Source organism: Myiozetetes cayanensis, unplaced genomic scaffold (assembly GCF_022539395.1).
Source record: "Myiozetetes cayanensis isolate MyiCay16 unplaced genomic scaffold, myiCay2020 scf4, whole genome shotgun sequence".
NCBI lineage: Eukaryota > Metazoa > Chordata > Aves > Passeriformes > Tyrannidae > Myiozetetes > Myiozetetes cayanensis.
Window position 1 is genome coordinate 11,364,671 of NW_026087631.1, and position 25,599 is coordinate 11,390,269.

At 40.4% G+C, this 25,599-nt stretch overlaps 1 protein-coding gene across 13 annotated transcripts in view; it reads left to right on the forward strand.

Moving 5' to 3' along the window:
* The window catches only part of ELAVL2 (ELAV like RNA binding protein 2), a 108,989-nt gene that overhangs the window by 67,930 nt on the left and 15,460 nt on the right, over nucleotides 1-25,599 (forward strand). For 9 of the 13 annotated variants that reach the window (XM_050329390.1, XM_050329389.1, XM_050329395.1 and 6 more), the window contains 2 exons: nucleotides 154-394; nucleotides 20,858-20,961. In XM_050329390.1, coding sequence (XP_050185347.1) covers nucleotides 154-394; nucleotides 20,858-20,961 — 345 coding nt within the window. The remainder of the gene's footprint in view (nucleotides 1-153; nucleotides 395-20,857; nucleotides 20,962-25,599) is intronic. The other 4 variants (XM_050329392.1, XM_050329393.1, XM_050329401.1 and 1 more) reach the window with 1 other exon arrangement.

Here is a 25,599-nt window from a genome sequence, read left to right on the forward strand (position 1 = left end):
GTATTGGTGGGGAGGGGTTTTTTTGCGTGTAGAGGCAGTATATGGCCTTGGCAGTACCGTTTCTGCATAGTGATAGCTCTTACATTATTGTCTAGACTCTCCTACTAGATAGTGAAATAGGAGGTTTGATGCTTCTTGTTTTCTGTTTTTCAGCAGGTAATTGCTGCCATGGAAACACAGCTGTCTAACGGACCAACTTGTAATAACACAGCCCATGGTTCAACCACCATAAACAATTGCTCGTCACCAGTTGATTCTGGGAACACAGAAGACAGCAAGACCAATTTAATAGTCAACTACCTTCCACAAAACATGACTCAAGAGGAACTGAAGAGTCTATTTGGCAGCATTGGGGAGATAGAATCCTGCAAGCTTGTCAGGGACAAAATAACAGGTATGTTGATTTTGGAGTTTTCAGCAGCTTTTCATTTTTCCAGGCAGTGAACTGTCAGATGGTGTTTTATAATTCTTTTAAGTCATGGAATACAGATGGAAGAAACCAGTGCTGCTACTGCTAGTCAGAAGGACTTTAGATTAATTTTTTAATTACATACACCAAAATTTCATCCAGGTTTGCGTGAGTGTTATAACTGCCAACACGACATTTAAACCTGAGGTTTGGGTTCTTTGGAAAGATGACTTGGATGTGGAAAAGCAGATACTTACACAAGGTTTCCTTGAGTTTTAATTCAACTTCATTGGAGTTAGATTTTAGCTCTAGTTGATGAAAAGCTTCCTTTTTCAGGGATGCAGGTAATGAAACTTGTACCTTGGAAAAAGAGCAGATTACCTTACTTTGCAGGTAAAGCTGATTTTGCATTGCAGCACTTCAGCAATTTCTTTAGAATGTGCACTTGAATCAATATGTGCTCTTTGGCTTCCTTCTTATTGAATAGTCTTCTGTGACAGTCTGACTTCTGTGCTGTTGGATGAAGGTGGCTTTACCTCCCCTTTGGTTCTGCATAACCAGTGCTTCTTACTGTAGCAGATGATTTGTCCTTAAGATGTTAGGTAGCGGAATGGGTAAATCTGTAAAATATCCTGCTTCAGCATGGTAGTCTGGGATACTGAAGTCACTGCTTGTTAGTCCCTCTGGGTTGACCAAGTCTCTGCTCTTCAGTGTGAAAAGTACTGAATGTTTTTGGGGATGCCAAAGAAACTAGATTTGGTTGAATGCTGCAGCCTCCTGTCTTCAGGTGGGGGCTGGTTGATGCAGAAAACAAGCCTGTTTTCTTTATAGGTCATGACTCCAGTGCTTTGAAACAAAAGGTCCTTTACTTAAGTATTTCCTGACCTTTTGTCATGGGAGCAGAAGGATGAAACTGGTACTTCATCAGCTGGTGAGATGGCTGTTCGAAGTGTTTGTCTGTCTTGCAGATATGAGTTCACATATTTAGCATTCCTTACTAAATTTAAGAATGACATGCTTCCCCCAACTAAGAGGCTGTTGCAGAGCTGAGCCTCAAGGTCTTAATGATCAATGTCCAAATTACCATGTCCTTACATTATGGTTTTGATGTTTGGTATGCTAGAAGTCCCCACTACTGGTGCATCATTTCAAAAGAATCCTTACCTGGGAATGGAGCAAGACGTAGTTGTAGACCTCTTGTTTCTAGGTGGGATATTTTCTGTATAGCATGAAGTGATGGCTGAAAAGGATCCTGCGTTCACAGGAAAACTTCACTGAAATAATATTCTCAGTAGCTGAGAACTCCAGAGCTGGAACTACTGGAGATATAGCTGGTTTTATTATTTTATCAGAAAGCAGCTTCTCAGCTTTGAGCCATACTTTTAGCTGCCAGGAAAAATACTGCATCAGTCTTGTTCCAAAAGGTTTTAATTATAAGTGAGATTGAGAAATGTGGTGTCTTGCCTTATAACTGCATTGGGAGCAATAGTTCTGATTTAAGTAGCCTGGAGCAAGATTACCTTTTGTTTGTGAATGCTGAGGAGAAAACTCTCTAGCTTCAGTCCTGTTCTTACTCATTTTCAAGTTTTCTACAGAGTTCTTGAAAAGCAGATTTTTTTACTTATAAGTTCAGAGACTGTAACCAGGTTTCTGTGAAGAAAGATTTGGCATGAATTTCAGAATTTTATTGGTTTGATTCCTGTGTTAAAGCAGTAGTTTTTTTCCTCCTTACATGAACTGCCATGAGTACTAGATACTTTGTGAGTACCTTTAAATTTTGAGAAATTTAGGGGCGCATAGAAGTTGATGATACACACTTTTTTGCTGGCAGCATCACCAAGGTCTGGTATGGTTTGTCTCCACCACTCCAGGCCTGCTAATTTGCAGAGAGAGTGGAGTTTGCTGGTGGCAGCACACAGCAGCCAATCCAATCTTGACCTTGTTGTAGAGTGGTATCATCCTGCAGGCTTGTTGTCAGAGACTGTTTCACTTTCTGGGGACTGTCACTGGTGGGCAAAGCCAACAGGAGGGAGGAAGAAAGTAGAGCCCACTGATCAATGGGGCAGAGATCAACTTGGTTACCCAGAAGGGCATCCAGTGGAACTACATGGAGATGTGATCTCTGCAGCTATGCCCAGTTAGCAGCCACAGTCCTGTCTTAAGAGTCAGTTATTCCTGACATGGTTAACTGGATCACCAGTGCTATGTGGTGAAGTTCAGAGGGGTCAAGGCAGGTTACTGTCATCTTGACTAGTACTCATTAGAGCATCCTGTGAATTTGAACAAAACTTACTCCCACCCAGTTATTGAATATGCACTCTGTGGTCACATCTGCAACACTGGAGTGCATTTAAGGTTGCATTGTCACAGAATCACAGAATGTTTTGTGTTGGAAGGGATCTTAATGAGCATCTGATTCCAACCCCCTGACCATGGGTAGGAGCAGCTCTCATTAGAGATGGAAGTGCCCCAGTTACTTAAAGCTGTCTGCACACTTTAGGATTGAGATGAGTTGAGCTTGAAGGCCTTCCTGCCTCTGGAAAACCTAGTTGAGGCAAAGGAGGCACCCTAGAGTTCAATTACTAATTTCATGGGAGCAGTCTGAAGTCAGTTCGAGTAGTTTCAGTGATACTTTTTCCATGGAGTACAATTTGTTAGAACATCTTGATTGTGTCAACCAGTGGTTATAGTTCCTTGAGCCATACTGCCAACATAAAGTTTGTGTCCCTTGTTGGTTGGTAGCTAAGGGTTTACTTGTGAAGGGGTTAAGAGAGAAAGCTAACCTGTAGAAGGTTCCTGCTGGTCATCTCCAAGCATGCACTTCATGTGCACAGCTTGCTGTTGGGCCAATACTAGTAGCTGAGGTGTAATTTGCTTTCTCTATTAAAAGAAAAACACTGAAAGTGCTATCATTAAGAATTAAATAGCTGGTTTGTTTCACTGAAGGTAAACAAAACATTTATACTAATGAAGATTTTAAAGGGTGCTGAACTAGAATTTCTTCACCTGATAATCCCATTGACAACATAAGTGATAAGTAGGTCATGAATGTCACTTATCTTCACTTGCTAACCGGAGAATCTGTTTGGAATGAGTCATTGTGCATAGATATTTTAGATATCTGTGTTAACTCTTACGTGCTTTTGACTAATGCAGGTATATGTAAATACAAACTACAAAACTAGCAAATGAAGTGATTTTAGTTGTACAATAAGTGGGAGCCCTTGATCTCAGCAGTGTCATAACTGAATTCTAATCAGCCACTGTAGATAGCTGTTTAATTTGGTTTAAAAGCTTTTACATATTTAAAGGCAGCATAGGCAACATTTATCATATAACAGTTTGCATAATCCAGTGTTAAGCATGTATAATTAAAAAAAAAACAAGCTAAAAAGACTCTAAATTTAGTTGGGAAAGAGGGTATAAAGTAGGTGAAATTCAGTTATCTGAGCTGCCCTTGTGCAAGCACCTGAAAGCAGAGGCTTTCCACTACCATGAGACAGATGGATTTAGTAACTTTTGACAAAATATAAGACAGTAATAATTAGCACTTAATAGTTACCTTAGTACTACAAACTGCATTTTCTAGGCCTACTTTTCTGAAACTTGAATATAGTAAAAATGTGATGAATGTAGTATCCTTATAAAAGAACACAGGGTTTAAATCTCACTGCCTTTAGTGAAAGTTCAATTGTACATGTGGAATATAAAGGCATGCTTTTCACACTGTGGAACAGTCTCCGTGTTTTCAGGCATTTGCTTCTTTGTCATTTACCCAGTAGTGTTTGTGGAGTTGTTAACTAAACTGAAACTTGTGGAATTCAGACTCTTAATTTCAGAAAGCAGCTGGTGACTTAAATTTGGGGAAGTGTCTTTGTTTTCTTGGCATAGAACAGAAGACCTGTACTGTTCTCAAAATAATCATATGCTCATAAAATTAGCAACTTATTTGATCTAAAAGAGAACCTTTCTATTAAGAGGTTTGGTTTTCTTTTCTCTTTGACTGTGTTTGAACTAGTAATAATGCTTGTATGTGTATTTCAGCATGCTGGCTTATTCTCTATCTAGAAAATGAGCCAGGGTGTGTTTAGAGACCTAACCAAGAACAGTGTATCACATCTGTAGACATGTGTAGTTGAGAAGCTGTGGTACTAGACTGTGCCATTTAGTACAAGGATACAGGTACTTCACACCTGAAGGCTTCTTTTAGTATCACTTCTGCTGCCAAAATTTCTACTGTCTCTAAGTGAAGATAGAGTAAATCCACTTCAGGACATTCTTGTTGATCACTGTTATATGGGCATTTTTTTCAAACTTGATCCAACTGCCTTACTGTGAAGCTAACATGTTGGTTGAAAGCCTGATCCTCTTACACATCTTTTCCCCAAAAATCTATGTTCCTTCTTGGCCTGTGACTGGCAACTGCATGTCACATGGTAGAGTTTCTTTATGGTCAATGTTACAGCCTCACAGAGTACAAGATTTCATATCTTACTATGTGACCCTTAAAAAAACTTCATAGACTTTTACAGTCTAAAGTACTGTAGTCTACAGTACACTGTGAGGGACAGTTGTGTAGAGGAAGGTTTGTGTTTCTGTATCTTGTCCTGTCAGCTTTAGTCTTATGGCAACAGGTGTACCTTATTTCATTTTGCAAAATTTCTTCTTATCCTCTGAAAATTATTTTTCAGATACTTTGAAGTGTTGTCTCATACCTGTTTTGCATATATTGCAGATGTAAAATGCAACACACAATTGAACAGGTGTCTAGAACTGTAGTTTAGAAGAACTACTTGGAAGCTGAGCAATTCCAGAAAATTGTTGATGTATGTATGTTAGCAGAAGTTTTGTACAGGGAGTTTCAGTTGTTAACGTGGAAATTTCTCATGCATATTCTGTTTTCATTGACGTACCGTGGTAATAAATCTGAAGGATTCTGGGTTGGTCCCAAAAATAGAAAAAGAATGTATGGAGTTGGACATGGTGTCATCAAAGTGTGCTTATGTTGTTCACCACAGTAACATTGGTTGTAATTTATTGTGTACCATGTGTATGCATATAGTCGCTGTGGTGTTAGGAGAGACTGTGCTGTCAGGTACTTGGTTATGGAGCACTCCCCTGCAGTGCAGAGAAACTGAGGCAACACTTGTGACAGTACTGAATTACAGTCTGCCCAAACAGCTGAGACCATGAGTGGGAAAAGGATTTTTCTTCCAATGGATTAGGTGCCCTGTTTCAGCAGAGCATGGGTGAAACACTGATGGCTCTTCAGCTTGCTGTGACTTTTACAGCAATGTCTTGGTAATCAAGGGAGAGCTGTTTGTGTCCTGAGTGGAAGCAATACAAATGGTGTTTGACTGGCTGCTTGAATCTAGAATGTGTGAAACTTGTTAACCTTTGTAGTGTTCTCTGCCTCTATCATACCAGTGTAAATGTTAGTGTCTGGCAAGAGCAGAGCTGCTGGAAGTGCTACTGCATTGCTAAAACTCCTGACTCTGAAAGTGATCTGATTGTGGGGTTGAGTCTAGGCTGGCAATTGCTTTCAAGTCTCTTGTCACTGTTACTTTGAGCAGTGTTAGCCTTCTCTTCAACACTAAATATTTTACTTACCTTTACTGCAAGACTAGTTCTAGGGTATTTAAACTAGCCTTTCAGGAATATGGGCAAAAAGTACGGTCGTATACTTACACCTTAGGCTAGGACTCTTAATCTGAGAGTTGTTGCTGCCCTAAGGAAGGAGGCAAACTTGGCAGGCTGTTTTCCTTTTTCATGTCCCAGAGGAAGCAAGAGGAGAAAAAAAACATGACATATCTGTGGGGTGGCTTAGTCTTCCAAGTTACTTTATTTGGAATGTAGAGAGTTCTAAGCATTCCCCTGACAAGGAAAGAAAAAAGAAAATGTTGAGGATGGTAGGACAGTGAGTAGCTAGAATTTCAGGTATTTACTTGTAATAGTACAAGTGCCTAATACAGGGAGGACCACATGAATGAACAGAGTGCTGCAACTCTGTCACTTGGCAAAAGAGGTTTGCTTTTCTTGTGAAACTCCCCAGCCATTACTCCCAATGTGTTTGTTTTCAGTCCTCTAGCACTCTAATTCATCAGGTGTGTTTGTAAGGTTTTGAATGCACTTGGGTGGGAGAATAGAGCAATTTGGCAGCTAAAGGAGGAGCTAGTTGAAGCTGCCTGCTCCTTTTGGTGTGCTGAGTCTGTGAGATGCAGGGGTACTTGCTAGCTACTGCTAAGTGGTGTGCTGAGATAAGGAATGAATTTTGTCACCCTGACAGTAGGGCAGGGATGTGGACAGAAAGTGTTGCCTGGCAAACTGTCTTGCCAGCAGAATACCTTGTGCAGAACTTGACTGAAATCAAGTGGCATTGGAGGCAGACTTGTATTTACATATGGTGACTGTTTGATCTCTTCTCTGGAGCAACTTGCTTTAAGACTTTGAAGCATGGGGTTTTTTTTGGGGGGGGGGCATGAAACATCATTCCTCACCCATTTTTAACATCACCTATTTAATTTTCAAAATTGTATATGTTTTCAACTCTGCAGATGTTAAAATACAGTCTCTGATGTGGCTTAGGGACTTGGTGTGTTGTAGTACAAAGTTAATAAATATTTTTGAATTTTGTGTGCTTGTTGGAGAAAAGTCCAGCAAGAATCTTGGGTGGTTAAAAGTACTGTCCTATTTCAGGAACAGCCCTGAAGGAGTTAGGTTTCAAACAAGCCTTATGTGTAGATCCAGAGCACTACTAATAGTCTTAATTCTAATAAGGGGGATTGGAATTAAATGGTTTTAAAGGTCCCTTCCAACTCAGGGCATTCTGTGATTCTGTGAAGAGCCTATGCGAATGTATCCTATAGTTACTTTCTGTGATTCTACATATTGCTATTTAATGTTATTGAAGAGGATTGAGCAGCATTTACTGTGCCTTTTCATAGCAAACTGCATGATTTATTTGCACTTTGCATGTCTTCTGGAAATGAGTCATGTAAACAGGTGAAGATTTAGGAAACTGTTTCATCTTGTGTTACGCAAGATAACACCTGATTGTCTTTGCATTTCCACATGCTTTTCACTGTTCTGCAGGCACAACAGTGTTTTGACCTTTCAGAAGTTTATAGGTTTTGTTTTTACAAGTGGAAAAGGTAGAAAAGTCCAGTTTGACTAAACCTGCATACTTGCTTTCAGGGATTCACTCTTACTGCCAACACTGTGGAAACAAGCTATTTGTAAAATGGTTGTCCATCTGTATATTAAGCTGAGTTAATGGGCTGATCTCAATGTACAGCATAAGCAGGGACAGTGTTTTAAAAATTGAACTCTTTTTGTGTGATTGAATATGGTTAGGTACTTTCTGAATGTAGTAAATCAGAACATCATTAAATCACTCTACTTTACAGCAATCACCACTTTTTGATGGGGATTATTGTGGTATACATTCCCTTGCACTTTCCTGCCAACAGATTCACTCCTGTCAGTGGTTTCCGTAACTTCCAAGAAACCATGAAAGCATTGGCTTCTTGAAAACTGGAATTAGTCCTGTAGTGATGGGGAATATCTTCTGTGTTTTTAGCAAAGATAGTGCTCTTTGCTTCCACATTGGGAGTCACCTGGCTACCTGTCTGGCATGTCTTATCACTGCTCGTCCTTTCATGCTTTTGTAGGTATGTATTGCTGTGATGTCTTAGTGATTTTAGGCCAGCTGTTTGAAAAAATGTTAATTCTAGTGGAAGCTGGTGTGTTAGAGACCTTCAGTGATTTGAAGTTTTTGCAGTGTAAGTGCCTTTCAGGGTAACTGTGCTCTGAGATTAGAGCAAAATATTTATAATAATGAAGACATGAGTCAGTGAAGTCTACCTCAATTTGGATACACCTGCACACCCTGAAGCCCTTTCACTCCAAGGATGTATGTGAAGTATAAGGACTGGACAGAAAGTAGATACTTCCTCTCAGCCTCTACGAGCTGAGTGGTAAGTGGTAAGACTTCAAGGTGTAGATAATTTCAACAGGTTCACTGTTGTTCCATTATGTGTTGATGCAGCTAGTATATTGTGTTATAGAAGCAAGACCTTAATATACACAATTCTTTAGCCTCATATAATAATAATAATGGCCAGTCTTCGTGAGCGAAGATTCAGGGAAGGTCTTTACACCTTCCAGCCTGCGCATTGGATTTTTTAGGTGAGACACAGTGTGCGCGGAACTGAGCCCACCCTTTAATCCTAAGGTTCATCTGCCGGGGCCAAGCGAGCTTGGACGGTGGCAGCGAGGTCCTTAGGACGTAGATGGATTGCCTTTTTAAGGGCTAACGAGCTCCATCTGCCCGGGAGTGGCCCTGACCAGGAATCGAACCCGGGCCTTGGGGATGACAGCGCCGCGCCCTTACCGCTAGACCACCAGGGGCTCCTGAGCCTCATATATATACACAGCATATACACAATAATTCTTTAGCCTCATATATTAATTTTTCTATAAAATACAGGCATATCTATATTTTATTTTATCACAGTACACTTCAACTGTCTCTTACAATGAAAATTTACCAGATTGCCATTATGGTTTTCCAGGCACAGCTGCAGAATAGAATTTATTATATTATTCTCTATGGAATTTTTGTCTTCCTGGAGTATACCAAGTCAGAGCAGAAGTAGCTAGAAGGCTGTAGAATGCAATAGAAGAAAGAAGAATATGCAAACCTCTGGTTTCAGTGACCTAGTGCTTTAATCCACAATAAAGAGAAAATACCTGATAGGGCTCAGATCCTGCATTTCATTTTATGCCTTTAACAGTTTCTATAAATGTACAGCTCCCACAGTTATCAAAGGCCCAGGTGTGTTAGGTTCAAGATGTCTACACTGGTGACCAACTGTTTCAGTTACTGTGTTGTTACCTTTTCCTACTTGGGACGTTTGGTAGAACTGAATAAAGCAAAGAGATTTGTAATCTGAATTCTTTCCTGTCTTCTGACTTTCTGGAGCTATTGAATGTAAAAGTTGCTAGCTTTCTCCTGGTCTTTCGAATACCTGTGGCTTCATACAGGTTAAGCCAAAGCCCTTTTTGAAATGCACTTGAAGCCTGATAATGCTGCACAATGATAATGAAGTTTTGCATCTATATCAAGATGCAGTGATTATCCCACTTCCCCCTCCCCCTTTTAAATTAAAAAAAATAAAAAATTGCTGTGTTTGTGTAAGAATTAATTTGTGGAGACATAGTTTAGTTTCAAGTAATAAAAACTTCAGCTTTTCTCGGCCTATTCTTTGCTTGTGTGTATTTACCAATTACAACAAGAAATGTTTTTTTCTTGCTACTCAGTCTTGCAGATCAGTAGTTGTTCTTGTTTCTTAATTACAGCTGTTAAAACTGAAAGAAGGGTAGTCCCTTCTGACTTACGCGCAAGGACTTATATTTTGAGTTGACAGTTTAAGACTTATGTAAGGGAAAGAAAGGATGTTTTGAGCACAATATATCATTTTGTTACTGTTTTTCAATCACCAGTAAAGACCCCAAAAAAACCCCACAATTGAAAACAACACTGGAAGTTAATTTCTGGAAAATGTTTCTCTAGAAGGGGGAAATATTTTTCAAACGTGGGTCATAGCATGTTTCAGGAAATCATTCAAAGCTCTCAGATTAAGTAGCAGATAGAGGCTGCAAGAAACAAAACAACTCCCCACAATAGTATGTGTTACTGTGAAGTTTGGGAAAAGAATTTATGTTCAAATATGTTCTGGTTTCAGCAGGGATAGAGTTCATTTTTCTCACTGGGTGGTACACTGCTGTGTTTTGGAATCAGTATGAGAATAATGTTGATAGCATACTGATGTTTTGGTTGTTGCAGAGTAGTGCTTATCCTGAGTGAAGGACTGTTCAGCCTTATGCTCTGCCAGTGAGCAGGTGTTGGGAGCATAACTGGGGCAGGGGACCTGAACTGGCCAGAGGTATATTCCACACTGTAGAACCTCATGCACAGGGATGGGGGCCGATCACGTTTAGGGGACAGGATTTGGCGTCAGCCAGCAGGTGGTGAGCAGTTGTGTTATCCATCACTTATTTTTCTTGGGGTTTATCTCCTTTATTATTTACTGCTGTTAATATTGGTATTATGTTTTACTTTCAGTTATTAAACTGTTCTTCACTTTTGCTTGTGTTTTTTATTCTCCTCCCCATTCCCCATTCTCCTCCCCATGTGGGGGTGAGTGAGTGGCAGCTTGTTGTTTAGTTGCCAGGTGGGTTTAAACTGCAGCAAGGTGTTATGCCAGTTTTATACCTGGATGAACAAATTACTGCACGTTTTGAAACACCTCAGCAGTAGAACAAAGTCCTTTATATCCACGTGCCTATTTAAGGTGACTGGGTATTACAGTAGGGCAGAGTATTTAACACTGATGGCTGTATTCCCAACAAGGAACAAATTGACTGCAAAGGCAAAACTTAGGTGCCTAGAACGTGTTGCTACTAGATGGGGTAAAAATTAGAGAGTAAACCTAGCTTTAAAAAAAGTACTTGATTTGGCAATTTCCATGGTATTTTTTCACCTTGTGGTGGTAAGGAGCTTCTACTTGTAATATGACAAATTAATTTGTAAGAAAGCATGCATGTCTAGGTCAGTTATTATTAACAAGAGACAGTAATGGGCAAGATTGCTAGTGTTCAACCTCCTATAGTGTCCATAAGCAAATGCTGTTTCTTCTCCTTGTGCAACAGCATACCCCTTTTCATGCAGTCCCTGCTTTCAGCTCTGCTTTTTGGAGTTGAGATTTCCTATTTGGACATGGTGTATCTCTGTTAGTAACCTTCAGTTAATGTCTCTCCTGGCTTGCTGTTTTTTTTTTTTTTTTTGTGGAAAAGGTAATTACCTGATATTGTTAATTATCTATTCTGTATGACCTGCAGACCTCAAAGAAATGTTTAGGAATTCCAGACAAGATGCAGGATTACCTGTGTACTTGGGTAATGTAATCAGTTGCTTCCAGAAGTTAGCTTGCTCAGCCCTTGCATTGGGTATTTGATAGCTCTGATGGGAAACGGCAGCCAAGGACTCCCTCGTGTGGTGGGTGTCCCAAGCTTCCAAAGGCATCGTGCTGCACTGTCAAAAGGCGACTGTTCTGGTTCACACGAGCAGAGAGTGTTGAAATAACCCAAGTGGTTGACTGTGGGAAGAAATGCAGCAATGGAAACTCTTCTAGTACGAAGTTGCTGGGTTTTTTAACACCTGTTAGTCGTCTGGTAATACCATTGCATACCAGTGTAGCAGTATTGGGGAGTGGGGGGAAAGTACCAGCTGAATATTCAAGCACAGATAAAGTTCTACAGTATTTGCTCTGGGTTTTGTCAGGGAAGACAAGCCTCTTAGTCACGCATGCAGGAAAATTATCTTCATCAGTAGCTATTTAGAGAGGGAAATCATGAAGACACATATTTAGTAGCCAGCTGGACAGCAGGAGACATCAGGAGGAGATATAATATTAGCCAGAAATTTCTGCTGCCAAATGTGATGCTTCTGCCCAAAAATCATTCAGAGAGGATCTAGAATACCAAGATGCTATAATCAATAATGAAATAAAACTACTATGCTGATCAACTGCTCTCCAGTCATGGTGTTAAGCAGAAAGCAATATCCGTCCTTTTTAGGAGCTATAAAATATTGCAGGATTACTGGAAATGTGACACTTAAATTCACTGTGCATTTGTGAGGGATTTTGTCTACTCTCAAAAGGACTTTTTTAGCAACTATTAGGTTAAAGGTCATGTTCGTCTACCTCTCAAGCCTTATTTTTAAGATATAACAGATAGTAAATGACTCCTGAGCACTTTCAGGCAAACTCAGTAGTTCAGATATCCAAACTCTCTTAGGAACAGAATGGTTTGGGTTGGAAGGGACCTTGAAGATCATCTGGTTCCAATCCCCCCTCCACAGACAAGGAAACCTTCCATTAGACCAGGTTATTAAAAACCCCATCCAGCCTGGCCTTGAACATCTCCAGGATGGGGTAACCTGTTCCAGCGCTTCACCACCCTCACAGTAAAGAATTTCTTCCTGTCATGTGATGTAATCCCAGCCTCTTTCAGTTTAAAGGTTTTTCCCCTTGTCTTATCACTACATACCCCTTTGACACTGTCTCCCATAACATACTCCTGGAAAAGCTGGCAACCCACGGCTTGGACAGGGGCACTCTGTGCTGGGTCAGGAACCGGCTGGAGGGCTGGGCCCGGAGAGTGCTGGTGAACGGGGCTGCCTCCAGCTGGCGGCCGGTCACCAGTGGTGTCCCCCAGGGGTCAGTGCTGGGCCCAGTCCTTTTTAACATCTTTATCGATGATTTAGATGAGGGGATTGAGACCATCATCAGCAAATTTGCAGATGACACCAAGTTGGGGGGGAGTGTCGACCTGCCGGAAGGCAGGAGGGCTCTGCAGAGGGACCTGGATAGACTGGAGAGATGGGCTGACTTCGATGGAATGAAGATCAACAAGACCAAGTGCCGGGTTCTGCACTTTGGCCACAACAACCCCCTGCAGCGCTACAGGCTGGGCACAGAGTGGCTGGAGAGCAGGCAGGCAGAAAGGGACCTGGGGGTGCTGATCGACAGGAGGCTGAACACGAACCAGCAGTGTGCCCAGGTGGCCAAGAAGGCCAGGGGCATCCTGGCCTGCATGAAGAACAGTGTGACCAGCAGGAGCAGGGAAGTGATCCTTCCCCTGAACTCAGTGCTGGTGAGGCCACACCTTGAGCATTGTGTTCAGCTCTGGGCCCCTCAGTTCAGGAAGGATATTGAGGTGCTGGAGCAGGTCCAGAGAAGAGCAACCAGGCTGGTGAAGGGTCTCGAGCGTAAGTTTCATGAGGAGAGAGGCTGAGAGAACTGGGGTTGTTTAGGCTGGAGAAGTCTCAGGGAAGACCTCATCACTCTCTACAACTCCCTGACAGGAGGTTGTAACCAGGTGGGGGTCGGTCTCTTCTCCCAGGCAGCTATCAGCAAGACAGGAGGGCACAGTCTTAAGCTCTGCCAGGGGAGGTTTAGGTTGGATATTAGGAAGAAATTCTTTACAGAGAGGGTAATCAGGCATTGGAATGGGCTTCCCAGGGAAGTGGTGGATTCTCCGTCCCTGGAGGTTTTTAAGGTGAGGTTAGATGTGGCACTGAGTGCCATGGTCTGGTAACCATGGTGATAGTGGATCAAGGGTTGGACTTGATGATCTCAAGGTTCTTTCCAACCCGGCTGATTCTATGTAATTCTATGAAAATGTTCACTCTACAGCCTTCTTTTAGGGCCCCCTTTAGGTACTCGAAGGTACTGTCAGATCTCCCAAGAGCCTTCTCTTCTCCAGGCTGAACAAACACAGCTTTTTCAACCTGTCCTCGTGGGAGAGGTGCTACAGAATGACCTCTTTTGATGTAGTCCAGTATACCATTGGCTTTCTGGGCTGCAGGTGCACACTGCTGGGTCATGTCCAACCTCACCTCCACCAGCACCCCCAAATCCTTCTTGGCAGGGCTTAATCCATTCTCTGCACAGCCTGTACTTGTGCTTGGGAGTACCCCAATCCAGGTGCAGGACCTTGCACTTGGACTTGTCGAATTTCATGAGGTTTGCACAGACACACCTGTTGGGGAGCCCAGCTGGTTCTGGGCTCTCAGTAAGCTGAAATATTGCAGATGGAAGTTCTTACACCTGGCAGAGGGTTAACCACGGACAGTAGAACTCTAACACAGAGTGGGTTTCCTGTTAGAATGTCAACCTATGGTGTTAGGGCATGGGGCTGTGTGTCCAATCATAAGTTGTTATGAAGTGCTAAACCAATGCTGTGTGTACATGTGTCACCCCAGAACTGTATAAACGTAGCTGCACTGTTGCAATAATAAAAGTTGCTGGTATCCTGAAACCCATGTCACCCCCCACCTCGACTGCGACACACACCTTTCAAGCCTGTCCAAATTTCTCTGGATGGCATCCCTTGCCTCCAGCATGTTGATGGTATCACAGAGCTTGGTGTTGTGGGCAGACAGTTGATCCCACTGTCTGCATTGCTGACAGAGTTAAGTGATGCTGGTCCCGATACTGACTCCTTAGGAGCATTACTTGTCACTTGTCATAGGCCTCTATTTGGACATTAAGCCATTGAGTCTTTGAGTGTGGCCAATTCCTTATCCACCAAGTGGTCCATCCATCAAATCTATGTCTCTCCAGCTTACAGAGAAGGGTGTTATGTGGGACAATACTTTGCGTAACTGCAGATATGCGAGGTCAGTCACTCTTCCCTCATCCAACAACACTTTAACCCTGTTGCAGAAGGCTACCTGATTTGTTAGGCATGATTTACCCTTAGAGAAGCCCTGTTGGTTTAGCGTAGTTTCCAGAAGGATCTGCTTTGTGGTCTTCTAAGGCACAGAGATAAGATTGACCAGTCTGTAGTTCTCCTCCTTTATCATACCATTTCCCTTTTTGAAAATGGAGCTTATGTTTCCACTTTTCCAGTCAGTGGGAACTTCTTCAGACTGCCACCATAATATTGTCAAATATTATGGAATGTAGCTTAGCCACTTCTTCCACCAGTTCCCTTAGGACCCCTACCACGTCCCGTGGACTTGTGCACTGTGAGGTTCCTTACATGGTCTTGAACTTGCTTTCCTACAGTGGGTGATTCTTCATTGTCCCAGTCCCTCTGTTTGTCATCTGCAGGTTGGGTTGTGTGGCTGAAGCACTTGCCAGTGAAGGCTGGGGCAAAAAAGTTTTCAGTATGTCAGACTTTCCCATATCCCTGATAACCAGGTCTTCTGTGCCAGAGAGGACCCTCATTTTCCCTAGCCTTCTTTTTGTCAGCAGTATACCTGTAGAAGCTTTTCTTGTTCTCCTTGACGTCCCTGGTCAGATTTAATTCCCCAAGGGTTTTAACTTTTATAGAATCCGACTGCTGGGACAATATTCTGTGTTCCTCCTAGGCAACCTGTTCTTGCTTTGACTCTCTGCAGGCTTTCCTTCTGTGTTCATGTTTGCTCCTTGTTCATCAATACACACCTCCTGACATTTTTACCTGACTTCCACTTTGTTGGGATGCATCACTCCTGGGCTTAAGGAGGTGATCTTTGAATATCAACCAGGGTACTCTCTTGCTGATCCCAGAAGAGGCCTAAATTTGTTCTCCTGTCCAGGGTAGTGAGCTTGCTGTGCACCTTCCCCTCTGCCCAAAGGATCTTCAACTCCACGGATCTCAAACTCCACCATTTCATGGTCTCTGCAGCCCAATCTGCCCTTGAGCTTCACATTCCCCACCAGCCCCTCCTTGTTGGTAGAACAAAATCCAGCATATCACGTCTCCTTGTTGGCTCTTCCGTCATTCAGAGAAAGAAGTTATCTTCAGTGCATTCTGAGACCTTCTGGGTTGCTCTGTGTTGTTCCTTCCTAAGGGACTGGGTTGGTTAAGTCCCCACAGGAGAACCAGGGCTTGTGAATGTAGAGTTGCTCTGATCTGTCTGTAGAGGGCCTCATCAGCTCAGTCTTTCTGGCCTTATTATGCACCCTGCCCAGTAGCATTGGGTAAAAGAGCTCTTGAAGATGCTGCCTTAATACTGTTTCAGACAAAACCAGCATTTTTTCTTTTCTTGGTTCTGAGGTGCCCACAGGCTTTAGAGAGTATTATTCCTGAAACTGAGTGATAGCTCATAGGTGGAAAGTGTCTAAGACAAACATTTTGCAGCATTCCAGCACTCCATTGTCTGCTATAACATATGGACTGCCATTCTTGGGCCAGTGCAGAAGGGAGTAGCTACAAAGACAATCCTCTGTATCAGTCTAGTTAGAGAAGTTTTCTCTTTCCGATGCTGTATTCACACTTTATTTACTTCCACCTGTTTTCCTGTTTTATGGGTATAGTAGTCAAAGGGAGGGGATCTCTATAACTTTACCATCACAGGAGCTGTCTGATTCAAAGGGTCTTGTCCTTTCTGTCTCCTTTTTCCTTCTTTTTTTTTTTTTTTTTTTTTTGGCAGTGAAGTAACGGAAGAATTAAGCTGTTATGGTATATTAAAGCTTTAATAAGCTGTGACTGTTGTAGCTACTTCCAAAGAGAAAAGGAAGGAAATTATTGTTGGCAAGTGTACTTTTCTCTTGGAAGAAAAGTTGTCAGGCAGACTGCTTCCCAGGGAGGTTGAGAGAAGAGGCAGATATTCAGAAAACATTTGAATTGTTGGCCTGGTGTGGTTGGGCTAAATGGCCTGGTCTGTGTAACTCCAACATAAAAGTAGAATGTTATTAGAGGTTTGTTGGAAAGAACAAAATGTGTTTAGTGGGGGTAGATAATGAAGTTGGAGTGTCTTACAGGTTTTTTTATTTTCAAACAGGGACTCAAATACATGGCAACATAGATTCTGGATTTCCCAGAGAAACAGAAGCTTAGACACAGTAAGAATTATTAGAGAAGAATAAACTGCTAAGATATGGTAATTGTGTATGGATTATCTAGGGAGAGTAAAGCCTCTGTTATCTTACCATGCATTTATATCTTCAACCGTTCATTTCTATTTACAAGTGCTGCCCTCAGTCCAGTTGAGGCATAAATTACTACCTTGGACGGGTGATCACCATTAGCAGCCCAGCCCCAGTAGACAGGCAGTAGCAAGGAGACACCACCAGCTCTTAGAACTCACTTCATTTGAATCTAGAAAAATAATTTTACCTCGTATTTTAATCAGAATACATGATCTTTAAACTGATAATGAAGTAGAGAGGGCTGTGTATGCTGAGAACAGCAGCAGACCCTGCAAGAAACAGTGATGAAGAACTGTGTTCACTGTGGAAGTGGACTTCAGAGGAAATGTTTAGACTACAGTAACCAGCAGAAGAAACACACCAGGCGTGTTGCTTCACACTCATAAACAATAGTATCCTATTAATTGTGATATCTAGAACCATCTGTAGTCTTACATGACAGATTCACTGGTTGAACTCCTAACACTGAAGTGGGGGATGCCTCAGGACACCTGTGCTGTTTTGTGCAACCAAATGCTTTATGCATGAATGCTTTTTCAACAGGGGACTTCTCTAGGTATCAGGATACATCAGTATTCCAAAAGCTCCAGGTCTTAGTTTTTCTTCCTTTCATGTCACCAGCTCTCTTTTATGAATAATTGGATGGTAACAGGGCAATAGGAAAAATTACCTTGTCTCTAGGTCTTATTCCTTGCAAGTTCATGAGAAGGTTTTGCATAGATAGTTAACAGTGATGAAGTCAGCTGTCTTATGCCTTTGAGCATTCAGTAATTCAGTGCTTCTTTTAGGTGGTGTAAATAGCTGTGCCTCATGGAAATGTACAGGACAGTTTGATGCCTTTTTTTTTTTTTTAATCCCGCATTCTTCTGAGTGACCTTAAAGTAAAACTGGACTTGGCTTGGATTTTGCTAAACAATCAGTTAAGTTTCTTGATCTCTTTGTGATTTATTCATTTGAGTTGCATCTACAGTAATCCAACCTAAGTCTTCATCATGATTTTTATTTCTAAAATTCTATTCTTGCAGCAGGAATGCGCTATGAACTTGTGCTAAAAATGTTGAAGCAGTTGCTGGAAATAACCAAGGAGTCCTTTCACATAAGTTGAGTTCTAGAGTGAAATTTTTCCCATTCAGGAAGTTGAATTTTTGTTTTGTCAGAAGGAGAATACTGGTTTAGAAATTCCACTGAAAGGGCTGTATCCTGCTTTAAGGAAATTGCTGCTACTTTAAAAAGCAAAACTTTGAAAATGGACAAGTGTCACTTCTATCACGACTACTTGGCTTGACTTCTTTTTCTGTAGACAGCACTTATTTGTGACTTTCTCTGGATATTGTATAGCAATTTCCTTTGAGCTTTTACAGCTGTGTACATTATTTACAGTAAATGTGAAACAACTTGGGCAGAATAAAATGAATTTATTTGTGATTCTTCTCTGATAAGTATTGTGAATTACCCTGTGCATTTTTTCATTTTTCTTTTTCCTACTTTAGGTGACTGTTTTAACAATCATTTAGTTAATTGTTACACTTTTCTGCACCATATTGTCTAATATTTATAGTGTTCCAAGCCTAAAACGTAGTAGAAAGTCTACGGAAAGGGCTTTAAACAGGTCTGTGAAGTAGCCACAAGAATTGTCAAGAAGAATAAGCTCAACTCAGTTTGAGTATAACTTCTGAAATGTTGCTTATCTGCAAATGAACAGAGCATTTGCCTTGAAGATGGTGAATGTGTTTTCTTAACAGCACAAGTACAAATTCACAAAAAAACCAAGAAACTCTTGCCACTCCTTAGTTTAGGATACTACATTTAATACTGCTTATAGATCTGAGTTCATAATAAAGAGCTGATGTGCTCAGATAGTTAGTCTCTTGTCTGTGTTAAGGTTGAATAGGCTGTAATTTTGAAGATCTACAAAAGGCTAAACTGGATATTTAGAACACCTAAACTCGTAATAGCACTTGGAAACAAGTGTGTGCTGTGCAGGGGATTTCTGTCTTGGTGAGTGGATTCGGTGCAGAAGAGGCACAGATGGAAGAGTCCAGAGCTATTTTCTGTCACTGTTCAGCTTAATTGTGGAGTGTCTCCAGAAAAATGGTCATTAATTAAATCCTTTATAACAGCAGGGCATACTCTTTGTCTGCAGTGGTCTGGGTGTTTTTAATGTGAAAAGTAGATCACATCAACAGAGGGGTAGTAAAAATAACTTGTGCACAACTTTCACTTCAGTCTGGAATTAATGAGTAGTTAGAACATCTTATCTGAAATAGCTTTCTCTCTTGGAATTTAACATATTTTAAGGTTGTGGTTTAAATGGCTTCCTTAGGAGATTAATAACAACACCTAAAATCAGCATTTCTATATTAGGAATAAGACTGAAATAAGTCATTCCTCTTTTTTGGAGACACTGTTGGGAAGAGTTTCTGCAGACGGTGGGAGTGATGGAGGTGACAGGTATAGAAAGTGCTCTACTGTCATCAGTGTAATAAGGAAAAAGGCACTTCCAAGACAAGAAGCTTAGATATATCTAGTTAGAGCTGTAAATGAATACAGAAATGCTTCTGTGTATTTCCATATGGTTTGTTACAGGAGCCTGAAACTGTTGAGGTTGAAGGCACTTCTGAAGATGCTGTAGTCTAACCTCCTGCTGAGAACAGGGTTCTCTAGAGTGAGTTGCTCACTACTGTATCCACTTGGGGTTTAGGTTCTCTGTTGATGCCTATGTTAACCTGTTCCTGGCTCCATCTAGACAAACAGTGCTTGTGTGTGGTGTTTTGAGGAGGAGACAGAAGAGGATGGAGGAAGCTTTGGGGAGTGGAGTGGTCATGGTGTCCTTGTTCCTTTGGTGTCATGGTAGGCATAATTGGTACAAAACTGTGGATGCCAGTGGTGATGGGCATGTTATTAAACCCTCTCTTGTCATATTGAATCAAGGGCAAACTTCCCATGTTTTTACATTATGTACTGTATAATACATACTGTGTAGATACAAGAACTTGATACAGCATAAGTTCTTTTTATCTTTTTTTGGCAATAAATGAAATTGCCATTTTTGGTTTATATAATGTTGTGTATTCTTTTATATTCTCCTATATCCAAATTAATATTTTTAACTAGAATTTTGTGAATTAGATATGTTGGATGCTTCCCTATAGCTTTTTTTTTTTTTTTTTTAATGGTCAAGAGTATGGGAGTGTTTCTGAAAAGGTTTGTGCTAATAAAAGATAATGTCCTTACTGAATGGTATACTATCACTGTGTTAAAATTTTACACCTAATCGCATTCTTATTCACTAAAAGTACTTCTGAAGGGGAGTGCTAGTTAGGGGTGGCATACTGTAGGTTTTGAGGTTGTTGAAAGGACTCTTACGGCTGAACTGAAGTGTTTAATAAGTGCTTAGACAGAATGCACGGTTAGAAATGGGCTGTTGTTGAGAGATTAAGAGCTAATTTAAAATGCTTTATGTACATCTATCATCTGAATTTCCATCACTAAAACAACCTGAAAATAAAGCATCTTCGACTGATATTTAGCTCATGGTCAGTTACTTTTACCAGTTGTTTTGAATATCAGAATAAAAGAAGCCTTTAAACTCTTTACTGAGAGGCTGTGTGTGGTATATGAATGACACCTGTAAAAATGTTTGGCTTCAGATTTGGCTCAGATTCTGACGGTGAGGAACATTTTAAACTCACTCATCTTTAAGCCTTTCATTAAACTGAATATAACCATTTCTGTGTTGAACAAAAGTTCTGCAGTACACAGGAACAGAGGAAGCTACTTAAAATCTACTAACCTTCCTGGAAATGTCATGACCATTTCATATTTTATCTGGAGCAGATACTATTCTTCAGTATAAGCAATGTTTGCCTGGTGTGTCTCTGTAGCTTTAAAACAGTTAGCTATCTATTGTGTGACACTGCAGTACTAATGATCACTTTTATTCCTTCTTTTTAATCAGGACAAAGCTTGGGTTATGGTTTTGTGAACTACGTTGACACCAAGGATGCCGAAAAAGCTATCAACACTCTGAATGGATTGAGACTTCAAACTAAAACAATAAAAGTATGTAGTGTTAATATGATTTAAAAAAACGGAATTGTTTTGAATTCCTGATTTGATTTACTTTTCCAAATGTAATAAGAATTCTGCTAATGTCAGTAGAATAGGTTAGAACCTCATGAAGCAAATGTTAGTCCTTTCTAGTCTGCTTAGGTTTAGAGAGTTAAATTACAATTTCTTTTTCTTGGCATTCTAGATGTATGTTTGAGGTTTTTTAACTGGCAAATTGTATTTCATGCTTTAGGTGAAGAAATGTCTTCCTTACCTTCTCACAGATGGTATAAATTCCTTATTAATATTTCCTTTCTTAAGGTTGCTAGTTGTCTTGTTTCTCTTGCAAACACTTAAAATAAAATGCTGAAATAACTATTTCATTTATCTATGAATTACTGGATTTCTAGGGCCCTAGTTTCTAGATCTCTAATGTTTGATATTCCTCTCTTTTTCTGTTGTGTTGTAACTCTTCCTGCGCTTAAATTCAGTGTCTCTTATTTCTAGAAACAGACATCTTGACAGTTGCTTTTCTTAATACTGTTTTAATCCATTAACAGAAGATTGAGGATACTCATTTTATGATCCGTAAAAGAGGATGTCACTTACTATTTTCTTGAAATAAAATACATTGAAAAGGTGAATTTGCAAAATTCTGGGTTAAACTTTTTTGTAAGGGTAGTGACACAAAAACCTATTATTTGTTACCTCTTTTAAAAAGAACATGCTATGGAACACTTCCATTGAATAATTCTTAAAGTATCTTAAACCTTCAGATCCATACCTCCAAAACAAGTCATAGCAGTCTTAGTCTTGTACCTGGTACCAGTTGTGTTGTCTTCTGATTTCACCTGAATATTAAAACATCAGAGTAAGTATACATTAATGTTGAAGGCACTTTACAGGTATGTTAGATACCTGAACCCTGCTCTGCTAGACAAGTATGCATCCTCATACTATATGGTACCCTCTGTGGCATGATTCGTGGTTTTTTGCAATGTAAACATGCTTATGTCATGTATGCTGTGAAGTTTGGGCTTCATTTAATTGTGCGACTTCAGTGTGAAAATGAGTTGTATCTTATAAAAGGTGAAGTGTTTTCTGTGGATTTTTCTCGTTTGGAAGATGATGCTGCTGACAGGCTCTTTGCTCCGTTTGAGACAGTGAAAATGCTTATTTCTGTGCCTGGGGTGATTTTTCTGGTTACCTGCTTGTTTTTCCATGACTCCTTTTTTCATTTGGGTTGTCCTGGAAAGATCAGTTCTTCCCAAATGTGGAGAACCAGAGAAGCAAGAAGGTTATGAGAGTCACTGATTTACACATAGTGATAAGAAAATTCAGTGCACGTTTTTGGCTTGGCTTGGCTTTTGCTTGGGAGAGGAGAAATCCTTGGTGGCTTCCACTCACCATGTTCTTCGAAAAACTCTTAAAAAAAAAAGTGAATTTATTGTGAGATTATATCCATAGGAATATCTTTCAGTGTGGAGTAAAAGACTCCTGCATTAACAAGTGTAGTCAGGTCCTTGATCTGAAAAGGAGTGGGCAAACATGTGGCCTGTCTTTAAACTGGCTTAGGGCTGTGCAAGATGGTGAATAGGAGGCAGCTTTTTACCTGCACTGTTAGGGGTAGCAGAAAGACACAGGAAAATATCTGGCTTCTCTTCATGAATGCTAGGCTGCTTTAAAGCTGGGCACAGTCCTTTGTGGACTGTAACTACCAAGGGAACACTGAAGATGATGGTAATGTGGTGCTCGTTCCTCCCTTTTGAGGTGAACTAGAGCTGAGGAGTTTCCACTGTTCTATCCCCAGCTCACTGGTGTGAGAGGGCCTGACATGGCAGAGCCCCTGTGTGTGAGAACTGGCAGTTGTGTTAATCGAGAATGCCAGTGAGATGTTTAGACATGTATGCAAATACGTGTTCGAAAGCAGTAAAAAATAGTCTGTCCAACTAGAGGCCTGGGGAGTGGTCCTTTTATTATAAAATAGCATTGATTATCTAGCTGTATTTTACCTAGCCTAGTGCTGATTAGAAGTCAGATTGAATAAAGTTTTCTGCCTCTGAAGCTCTTTGGATTATTGGGATATTTACAGGGGTAATTATTACCTGTCAGGGGAATAGAGTTTTAAGAAAAAAATTATCTAAAGTATTAAATCTGTAGGTTTTCTTCCCACTCCTTTATAACTTTGCATATATTTAAAATAAAAACAGGCTTAACATGTTACCATTCTGCCAACTTTGTGCTGGAATGGTTTGACAAATTCTTTGGCTATAAGCTCAAGATGTCCTACTTTACCATCATCACCTAACTGACTGCCCTCCTGTAGAAAACTCAGTAATGAGAAGAGCTAGTTAGAACTTGAGTACAAGAGTGAATACTAAAATGTCAGCTTTTTGAATGCCCAGAGAAGTGCAGTACAGCACAGGAAGACTTTTGAAACGCAGGATGTGCTGCAACTTCATTAGTGTCCTTTGAGTCAGAGTGTCCTTAAAACTTGGCATAATGCAATGCAGTTTCACTTGGTGCCCTGAACCATTACTTAGATTTACAAGAAGATCCGTTTTAAAGGAATTATGCTCCAATTTAACTGGTCAACAACTCCACCTTTAAATTTAATCTATGGTACTACTCTTGAAAATGCTTTTTACACTTAATGGAAAATAACAAAATACTAAAAATAAACATGATGGTTTGATTTCTGAGTTTAGTGCAGCATGTCAAAGATTGAGAGTGTTCATGTCTTTGCCACTGATACTGGTAGAGAAAAAATATGATAGTGTCACTTTGTAGTAATTTTTTCATTATGTCCCTGGGTAGCAATGAAATACAATGAGTTGTGTAAAAAATCTATTAAAATGCCAGAGGCAAGTGAGCTGTGAAGGTGAGAGAAACCCTCCTTACCTTATTTCTCACCCCCACTTCCCCAGCATTAAAGAACATTCTAGTGAGAGGGGAAAAAGGAAATCCTCTGTGGAGGTTAATTAAAGCCAGTGAGTTTTACTGATGTTATCAATCAGCAAAGATTGAGAGAGGGGCTAGTGTACCAGAATGTGCAGTGGTCTTGACAGGGTAATTATGTACTCAGGACTGTATTCTTGAGGTAAAATATTAACAGTTCTAGGAGATCTGAGGCAGAAGAATAATTTGTCTGGAAACAAAGGTGATGGGTTTTTTTCTTATATTTCTGCAGGAGTTCTGTAAATTGTAATTATGCAATTTTTTAGCTATGTTAACAATTAAAGCTTTGACAGCATTTTCATTTTAATACTGCAGATATACACGCACACCTTTTCACCTCCAGGTAAAATATGTTCTTCACTGAAATTCAAATCTCCTCTGACTTTGAATGTTACTTAGCCAGCTTCAACTAGCTGCTTGTTTTTCCTATAGCTGAATAATATTGAGAGGAGGATTCACTTCTAAAAGCATATTGCTGTCACTTCCTGTAAACTACATTATGGCCACAGAGTTGTTTGTCTCACTACTCTGAGGAAAGTAATGCAGCATGTCAGGCCAAACCATAAAATGTGCTAATCTCACCTTCACCAATGACATAGTTTTCTGTTTGAACCCCAAGGACTATTTTGCGGCAGATTCAGATTTCTTAAAAGAGTCCATCCCTGCTTTCTCTGAGGCAGAGAGAATCCTTGGACCAGTGCAGTTCACCCTAAGGTTGCTAAGCAAGTTTGCTCAAAAGCCAAGCTTTAAGCAAGCAAAAAAATACCAGTGAAACTGCTTGTTCCTACTGAGATTGACGGTGCATCTTTGTGCAACTCTACTTTCCCCATGCTACGCTAAGTCTTCTAATTAGGCAAAATCCTTTAGGTAGGCTATGACTTTCCGAGGTATGGGGTGTTTTTTTTGAGTCCAGATGTTCTCTCTGAAAGAATGCTTTTAATATTGTAAAATACAGTTTTGCTTACCTTTGAAATTATGCAAGTCTTGAGATAAACAGATCTCTGTTAAGCTAGAAGCTTCCCAGTTGGTGTTCTGTTTTCGTTGGTTTTTTGTGGTGTGTTTTGTTTGTTGGGGTTTTTTTTTTTTGACATATTAAATATTGACTCTAGGTGACTTCTATCTATGCGGTAATAGTTTCTCCTGAAAGGTTGTGAGGTACTCCAGTGAAGTGATAACTGTGGCAATACATGTGTTCTGTGCCTTCCTAGAAGATGTGCCCACAGAATAGGGCGAGAGACCCAGGGGATGAGCTTGCCACAGTTTCTGTCAGTAGTAGCAGTTCCCTCAACAAAACGCACAGAAACTGAAGTTTAATTATTTCCTTCAGAAGAAGGGAAAATGTGTGAACAAATCTACCTCAACTCCAAAAGCGTAAGGATAATTGGGGGCTGTTGTTCAGAGACTTTGTTCTGTTGTATTGTGTGGAGGGCTTAATATTATGCTGCATACCCTTGTTCTCTATGAAGTCTGACTGCTTCTTCCTTTCTAAGTTTCTGAAATTCTTGTTCTCACTGTTTGGGCATGAGTGGGAAAACGGGGTGTTACCAGATCAGAACCATGAATGTAAAGTATGGAGGAAAGTCTTTTGACAGTAAAAGAATGTGAGAAGTAGGAAAATAAAAATGTTTGGAGACTGGATCTCCTTTGGTTTCATATCTTTTATTAGTACTTAAATTCCAGTTTAAAATGCTT